General features: G+C 37.7%; 2 protein-coding genes across 2 annotated transcripts; both read right to left on the bottom strand.

Moving 5' to 3' along the window:
- Window positions 1–1,904: 1,904 nt before the first annotated feature.
- Window positions 1,905–6,371, bottom strand: LOC108880657 (low affinity immunoglobulin gamma Fc region receptor II-b). The gene is made up of 10 exons (XM_018672257.2): window positions 6,101–6,371; window positions 4,405–4,674; window positions 3,687–3,929; window positions 3,293–3,406; window positions 3,162–3,177; window positions 2,971–3,056; window positions 2,770–2,820; window positions 2,611–2,676; window positions 2,254–2,316; window positions 1,905–2,104 (listed from the first exon to the last, which is right to left on the bottom strand). Exons 2-10 carry the CDS (start codon window positions 4,514–4,516, stop codon window positions 2,097–2,099), a joined length of 759 nt encoding a protein of 252 aa, XP_018527773.2. The 5' UTR covers window positions 4,517–4,674; window positions 6,101–6,371; the 3' UTR covers window positions 1,905–2,096.
- A 1-nt stretch (window position 6,372) lies between these two features.
- Window positions 6,373–8,403, bottom strand: LOC108880655 (Fc receptor-like protein 5; the record flags this gene model as incomplete). Its single annotated transcript, XM_018672253.2, has 6 exons — window positions 8,376–8,403; window positions 8,052–8,087; window positions 7,544–7,807; window positions 7,016–7,282; window positions 6,605–6,886; window positions 6,373–6,404 (listed from the first exon to the last, which is right to left on the bottom strand). Coding segments are annotated over exons 1-6 (909 nt in total), but the record flags the coding sequence as incomplete, so codon positions are not given.
- Between the last annotated feature and the right edge of the window lie 596 nt (window positions 8,404–8,999).

Below are 8,999 nucleotides of genomic sequence, written 5' to 3'. Positions count from 1 at the left end.
AAAGAAGAAATGTCATTTACCATAAAGGATGTGCTATGTGATTGTTATGGAGACCAGGGGTTCCATTACCTTACAGAGGGAAGAGTACTATCTGTTGGGTGATTGTACAGAGAATCATAAGTTAAAGAAACATGGACACACATGAGTTTTGTGATTCTTCATATATATACAGAAACAGCAGCTCAGGTAGATTACTTGAATGTGCAGGTAGTGATAATGGCAGTACTCACCTCTGGTTGTGGTTGTTGGCAAAAGAGTGAAGCAGGTCCAATCACCTGCTTAAGAGCTCCCAGAGCAAACCATTATAATGAAAGGGGCAGCACAGATAGAGCTAAGACTAGTCTGTGTAATTAGGTTGTGCAGATGTGTAATTGGATTATTTACAGTGATCTGTGTTTATGTAAATACATATTCTTTCTGTTGCATTTCATTTGGTGTTGGTCTTATGTAAATATTTTGGGCTTTATATGATCCTGGTCTCTTTCTTTTCTGACCAAAAACTGGTATTAGGGAGGGTATAAAAGGCAGCTAGTTGTTCTTAGTTGCTGTTGGTGTCTCACTAAAGGCTACTGCTTGTGCTTGAACTTTTACCCCAGTCGCATGCCTCTGTCAAAAACACTGGTCAAACTGACAGTGGTAATAGTTGATGTCAATATAATAAATAAAATATTAAAGCACAATATTTGTAACTCACTGTTTTTACATACAACAGTGACTGGTGGTGATATTAAGGACGTGGAAGGTCAAAAGTTCTCAGTCTGAAATATAAGACAAGACAAAATTTGACATTAAAGTTCCTGCTCTATTGTACATCATGGACACTCCCTGTCACCTCTGCTCTGTCTGGTTCATGCAGTAAAGCAGGTGTGAAACACGTCATCTGGCTAACAGAACACATTGAACTGTTGAACTACTAACTATTGAACACTATTTCCTTATTTTTAGCACTGCAGCTCCAAGTAAAAATGATAGCCATTTGTTTTCAGTAAAGAGATAGTACAGATAGGTCTGTAGCAAGACATGTTGCACAATTTCCTCCAAGGTTATGTTGTTGATAATATCAGATTGTGTCATGCTAACTGAATTTTAAGTGGACATGAAGATAACACAGACTCTCTACCTGATATGGAGGAACTGATAACTTTTCTCTAAACTTTGTAAATGAATGAGGAAAATTAATTACATGACTTAATGGATAAAAGTTCAGGGGTTACTGGCACAGAAGGTGTTGTCAGCCTGTCAACTGTAGCAAATAAGGCAAATATTGTTATTTTTGACAGTGATTCTGGGGAATAAGCCTACCTTTCATTTTTAATTTGAAAATCATACATGTGAAGTGTTGCATTTCTCCACGTTACTTTCTTGCCTTGCCACAGATGACCTCCTTTAGAGGCAATGGTATCAATAACATTTGTAATTTTAGAACTGATTTTCTACAAGATCACTGACTGAGACCAAAACAATAAATTAATCACTAAGTTATTTTCAACTTCCAGAGTTAACAAGGCCTGTGGTTTGCAAACATGTTAAACTGATTAAAGATATTTGCAGTTTCATTTGCCTCCTGCTACAGTAGACTCAGAAATAAGAATGCATAAAGGAAACTCAGCATAAGATTTAATTTATCATTATACAACAACCACATCAGTTTGTAAAAAAAAACAAAAAAACATCTACATTATGCTTTTTTCATCCAACATAACTCATCATCCATTCATTAAGTCATCCAGTAATCACCCATTAAGTCATTTGTAAATAATGACTGAGAAAACCAATGTAAACATCACAGCTTACTTTAAAGGTCCAGTGGTCTATATAACCTACAAAGTTACTGCATTATTGTAACAAAAATATGCAAAATAAGCATAAATACAAAAGCAAATTGTTTCAGTAATGTTTCATTGATGCTGAAATTAAATCCAGATCATGCAATCCTCTCATATGTTCTGCTACAAAACTGCATAAAGTGGTGTGTGTCTAATGTTCAGATGGCAGCAGTTGTATAAATGCTGTTAAACATGTTTAAACATGATTTATGTTTTTCATGCTGTTGTTCATGTCATGAGTCTCTTATTTTGTCAATGATGCACCTCTCTTTATGGACCTGGAACAAAATGACAATAGCTACAAATGAAAAATATGACACACTACCTCTACAACATTATCAAGGCTGTTTACAGGCTTTACTGAATGCATTTGTAATTTGGAGGCAACAATAAATACAGCTAAATAGCCGACAGCTAATATTTGTACCTGTAGCAGAATCTGGATTCACATTACAGTAGTCAGACCTCTCCCCTGGATCATCTCTGTTTCCTGTAAAGATCATACAGAAAAATTAATCAAGCTCTTTTTCATCACATGTAAAGTATATGGATACCAGTGTGTACTTTGTGTGTTCTGGGGCTGTTTTTGATGTTTGGGCAGGAAGAGTGCAGGCTGTTATAGCAGCAGATTAAAGCCTGTGGTTTGGAAATGAAATGTTCAAATATCACATTTTAATATTACAATTAGAGCTAGATACTTTTAGCCACATGATACATGTACATTAGGGGATTGCTGGTTGAATTAACAATCAAATCATTTATGTTTCATATGTTATGTACTCACTTCTCTTTCCAACACCTTTCAGCTCAATCTGAGATATAACATTTCTAGTGGTATCTGCCTGTCCACCTGAAATGAGAAGGTTTTACTTGGATTTTACTCACTCAGTTAAAATCACATCATTCTCAGACTTCTCTGCATGAATCAAAGTTTATACTGTACCATTCCCACCATTCCCAGAGCCTCTGATTGATTCATAGACACAAATGTCACCTGCACATCAATAGAAATGAAAATTACATCAGGTTAGTCACTTCATGTGTTTGAAACCTGCAGAACAGGGTATAATGTTATTATTGTAAAATATAACAAACTGGATATGAAAAAGCTGTGAGAGCATTCAGCATTAGATGGAAGGCTGACCGTGGAGAAGAGACGAGTATACTGGCTGTTGATTTTCATCTTGGTCTGTAGCAGAGCTCTGATTGTTTCTCTGAGACTGGAGGAGGCTGACACATGTGGACAAAATAAATAGCACAAGGTCAAAGTAGTTAAAGTAAAAAACATGTTAAGTGTTGTTGTTGTGTTGAAGATAAAACAAGAGAGTGTTGTACCTGTTACAGCATGGATCTGTGAAAAAGACATTAGACGTTAAATGGTTTTGTATTGCTGCTGTACATATAGTTGCATCAGGATACATCTCACTCATCAGAGTTATTGAATATCAGAATGGAAAAGATCTCACCTTTAGACTTTCTGCAGCAAAACAACAGCAGCAGGAGAATAATCAGTGAAATTCCACAAACCAACCCAACAATCAGCAGCACAGGAAACGAAGAACTTTCAGACCTGGACACAGCTATAATCAATAATCATTATTATTTCTGACACTTTTCTTTTCATAGTGCAAATAACATCAAGGTCTTATCAAAACACTCACAGTCGCATCAAGTATTGGTAACAAAATTTAGAAAGAAAGAATATAGTCTAATATTTCATTATGAAAACCATAATGTATAAGGTCATTTCTAAACTAATAGGTTGATGCAGCCGATTTCTAATTCAGTGATTATTTCTATTTCAGACTGTAGCACAGCTTTCAAAATAAAAGCAGAGGAAATTGTTTTAATCATTCTCACCTTTAACTGACATCCAGCTCTGTGGTGACTCTTGTCCTGACCACTGACACTTGTAGAAACCTTCATCTGACTTTGACACTGCAGAGATATTCAGCTCCCCTCTTGTATCATTTTGGATGAGTTTGTCATTTTTATAGAAAAACACATTAGAAACAACATTTTCTGTTCTCAACTTGCAGCCAAGAGTAACAGACTGTCCCTCAGCCACAGGATTGGCAGGGCTCACCAGGATAATACCATCACCTGTGAATCAGTCAAAGAATATGAAGCTTTATTCAGAGATCAGCTGCTTTATGTTGACGTACTATTATTAGATTAGATTATTTCACACTTTTTAAACTATAAAATCAGCACACAGTGACCTGACAAAGTCCTTTCGCTTGTGCATGTACAACTTGAAAATCCCTTTAGTGTACAAAGGAAGTGAGTGAAGCCACTAGTACTATTAAAAGCATGCAGTATTCACTAATGATGAAGACTGACAACTTATTTTCTATAAAGGTGGACCTATGTAGACTGTAATACTAATAATAATGTATGCTGTAATACTGAGTTGGACTCTTTCAGTAAACCTCTTCACTCTCCACTCAGCAGTTTCCCTCACAGCTCAGCGAGACAGAGTCAGAGGTGAAGTCTATGTACGTCTACTATACATAGACTGAATCTACAGGACACTGAATAAACAATGAGAAACAAAAATGAATTGATTAACACTCACGTCGTACAGTGATGTTGACTGCATTACTGAATTCTCCTGATCCAGACTCACACCAGTACGCCAGTGAATCAGTGTACTGTAAACTACTAATACTGCATATTGATCCAGTCATTCTCCCCCAGTCAGAGCAGTGTGACTGGTAGCCATGTTCAGGAAACCTCTTCACTCTCCACTCAGTAGAGTTTCCCTCACAGCTCAGTGAGACAGAGTCAGAGGTGAAGTGCTGCACTCTGTCAGGATTCACTGTGAGAGACGCTGCTGGATGAAGATCTGGAAAACAAACGGTCAAACCTCATGAGATATATTGTACAATATCATTAGGTCAAAATCAAATTCAAGGTTGGAATGTGTGTCAATGTGCAAAACTGAGGATGTAGTTGAAAACTGTTGTGGAACTGCTGTTAACAACTACTTTCAATGGAGAGTAACTAAAGGTTGGTGGAGGTAATGAAAAATTGTCCCAGCAAAAGAAGACAGGAAGAGGATCTGGAGCAAAACCTTCAAGTTTAGAAACAGTGGAATGTAAATGAAGCTGTGTGTGTTGTTGTTTACATATTTGACAAATACTTGAGTTGGAGTCAAACTTTTTTATTTTTTTTATTTTTATGTATTTTTTTTAAACATAAAATCCTGATAATTTAAAAAAAAAATTGACTTCATGCTGTTTTTATAGGAAGGAAGTTGTAGGGTCACCACAATGTACAAGGGTCATTCAATAAATAAGGTGAATTTTTCGGTATAAGGACTTTTAATACAGATAGAAGCTTACTTTTAAATTTTTTTTTTGTTTTACTTTTTTTTCCACATGGATTTAATTTCTTTTGCAGATTAAAAAAAACTTTGAGAGTTTTGGCGATTAACAAAGATGGCCGACCAAAAAGCATGCTCCAGGATTGAACAGCGGTCAGTTATCAAGTTTTTGGTTGCTGAAGGGTGCAAACCCATTGAAATTCATTAGGAGAATGTCAACTGTGTATGGTGCCACATGTTTCAGCCAAAAAAATGTCTACAAGTGGGCTAAATTGTTTAAAGAAGGACGGAGCAGTGGGAAGGTGATGCTCACCATTTTTTGGGATATGCAAGGCCCAATCACCATTTCATTCCTTGAAAAAGGAAGCACTGTGAACAGTGCTAACTACTGTGAACTGCTGAGGCAGGTCAAGAAAGACATAAAGAACAAACGCAGGGGTCATCAGTCAAAAGGAGTCATCTTGCATCATGACAACGCAAGGCCTCACACAGCAGCCCAAACGGTGCAGACCATCAACGAGCTGGGCTGGGAACTGCTCCCTCATCCCCCTTATAGCCCAGACCTTGCCCCTTCAGACTTTCACCTGTTTGGTCCCTTGAAAGCGTTCACGAGAGGCACGAAGTTTGAAAGTGACGATGAAGTCAAAAGTGTTGTGAGCGACTGGCTGAGACATCAGTCCAAAGATTTTTACGCTGAGGGAATACGGAAGTTTGTGCACAGATGGGAAAAGTGTGTGACAGTGCTGGGAGACTACGTTGAAAAATTTTAAAAAAGTAAGCTTTTATCTGTATTAGAAGTCCTTATACCAAAAAATTCACCTTATTTATTGAATGACCCTTGTACATAGAAGGTAAAAAGACAACATAGTCTGTGACAGGCAGACAACTGGAAAGACCAAGGCAAACAGAGAAGTAAAGAAACCAAGAAACAAACCAGTAAACTCACCTCCAGACCAAACAAACTTAGAATGGCTGTAACGTGTGTAAAACACTGGATCTCCTCTTCCAGCTCTACACACATATCCTGCTGTGTGTGTCTGACCATGAACGATGTAGGAATCCTGTTCAGTCCCTCTGCTGTTACCAGGTAACAGTTCATAGATGTAGGAGTTGTGTGACAGATCAGGAACAGTCTTATACCAGTAGAACCTCCATCCTGCAGATGGATGTTCAACCTCACAGTTCAGAGTTACTGAGGCTCCAGGACTCAGCCATGATGGGAGACACAGTGAGGACAGGCTGAGGTTTATCTGTTGGAAAGACAGTGAAAACATGTTAGTATATTTTGTTAGTGGATTTTATGCAATATCTGTATCCTGCATAGTTGACATTATTTCTTTATGTCCACTATCTCTAAATTCTAATAGGAACATGAAGGTGTATACATAATATAAATCATTATAATTTCAGCCTGAATCAATGATGACTGATCAAATATGATGTGACTTACTGTCATATACTGTCAAATTGAAGGAATCGCTCCACTTTGTTGAAGACTGTTGTGAACTTTTCTTTCTGCCTCTACACTCATAGTTTCCACTGTGAGATGATGAAGCATAATAAATCCTGTATTCATGTTGATTTGGAGGTTTGTCTGAGCTGGTAGTTCTCCATTCATACTCCCACTCAGTGTCTCCACCTCCCTGGATCTCACATCTGACAGTGATCGTCTCTCCAGTGAATATCTGAGGCCAGCTGTGCTGCAGAGTCACACTGACTCTCACATTGGAAACTGTTCACACCAAAAATATCCAGATGAGAAACAAACAGGGAAAACAAATCAACAAAGAAAACATCATGGCTGTAAAATTGTAACCAGGAATACAGGTTGTTTTATTCCAAACAAAATGATTAAACTCACAAGTTATCTCAATGGAGACATCATGACTTGGATAAGAGTAGAAGACTGGTTTTCCTCTGCCTCCTCGGCACCAGTAGGTGCCTCCTTGTGAGACACTGATCACTTTGTTTATTGCACCGTCTCTCACAAGCAGAGTATGAGAGGAGCCTGAACTTCTGTACCACTCATATTTCCATCCAGCAGAGCCCTTCACAGAGCAGGTCAGTGTCACACTGCCTCCTACTGGTATGGTTGTTGGGCCTGGTGTCAGTGTGGCCTTGGGTTTCTCTGTTGGAATAAGAAATAAAAACATGTGGAATATGTATTGTATTTGGTTTCATAAGGGAATCTTTCCATATCTTTGTAGTGAAAACCCAGAAATAATTATGTAAGATTCTTGAAATGCAGAGCTCCAGAAGTGAAAGATTAAAAGTATGATTGGATTTGTACTGTACATATTAACAGAATTAGGGCAACTTATGAACAGGGTTCAAAAGTGTTAGTGCTCATGATAAACTTTCTCATGGTAATAAAATGTTGATGACTTACCTGATATGGTCAAAGAAATGATGTTACTGTTTTTTATGAAACCTGAGCTCTTGTGGCGACCAGTGCACTGGTATTTACCACTGTAGCCTGTAGACAGAGTTAATGTGTAGTCTTTATGTGTATTGTAGGGAACAAATTCTTGATCATTCTTGTTGATTGTGTATTCCCAGTCAGTGTCTTTTCCTTCCTTCATGTCACATATGAAGGTAACAGATTCTCCAGTAAAAAAAGTGGACCAGTTGGGCTCAAGCCTCAGCACAGCATCTAGAACACAACACAAACATTCACACAACACAAACATTCACACAACACAAACATTCACACAACACTGCACAGTTAGCAAAATAAATATCACAGTTTTAAACACTTTTCTAGTCACAGTCTATGTGTCCTGTAATGAATACACTGAGGAAATACAAGAAAGAGACATGGGACGTGCTTAAAGGTAATGCGGGTGGATACTCATCTAATGTGAATAAAGAAAAAAGAAAAAAAGCAAAGTAATTACCTTGAGTCTGTCCACTGTAGAGGAGTGTATTCAGCACTGAAATGAAGATTGAGACTTACAACATTATCAAACAGAAATTACCAATATACAATAACAACAGTTGGATAATGTGTTGCAAATCACTGCTAAAAAACCTTTCTGTGATGATTGATCACAGTCCACGACACTAAATCACACAGTCAAGATCTGTCTTTCAAAACAACCATGCTGAGAACACGACTGCTCTGTTCAATCTTTCATAGAAACTGACCAAAGCTCTGGTAGTCTGTTCTTCTCATTACAACATTTTCATTAATCTGTATCATTAGTCAGTGATGTACTCACAGATAAACTCCAGCAGAAAGAACAACATCTGTCCATCCTCAAGTTACAAAAAGAAAAAAAAAAATCAACTCCTTTCTCAAAACTGACATCAAATGATTTGTGATTAATCTCCTTCCCCTCACATTCATCCTGTAGGCTACTGCAGCCTCACAAATGGTCATTAATTCTCGATGCTACTATAAGTATCTGCACAAAATGATTAAAGTCAAGGGTTAAAAATGATATACTCATACTCACGATATTAGTTCAGTACAGCAAGTGTTGAGCTTCAGAATTGTAGAGACAAGTGAACAATTACCCCACCACGGAAACTCTTTGTCCTGTGGTGAAATTCTGGTGAATTTAAATTCAGTCACAACTTTGCCCACAGGAAGTGACTGAGCTCAAACACAACAAAAATAGTGACAACTATGAACAACAGTGAGCCAAAGTCCTGACCTGTCTCCCAGTTAGCACAGTGTAGCGGTTACCCAATAGGTTAAAATGATTGCCTTTTTTAGCATAAATACACAGTGTGCCACTTGTTGAGACGTATGTGATATGTTGATGACTGCCAACACAACAAGCTGTATGTCTGCTGTATAAGACAAACACAACAGTTGTTTCAATGCTGCAAACACTGAA

The sequence above is a fragment of the Lates calcarifer genome, unplaced genomic scaffold (genome assembly GCF_001640805.2).
Source record: "Lates calcarifer isolate ASB-BC8 unplaced genomic scaffold, TLL_Latcal_v3 _unitig_970_quiver_1247, whole genome shotgun sequence".
NCBI classification, from domain to species: Eukaryota; Metazoa; Chordata; class Actinopteri; family Centropomidae; genus Lates; species Lates calcarifer.
This window is presented reverse-complemented; position numbering and strand designations above follow the sequence as displayed.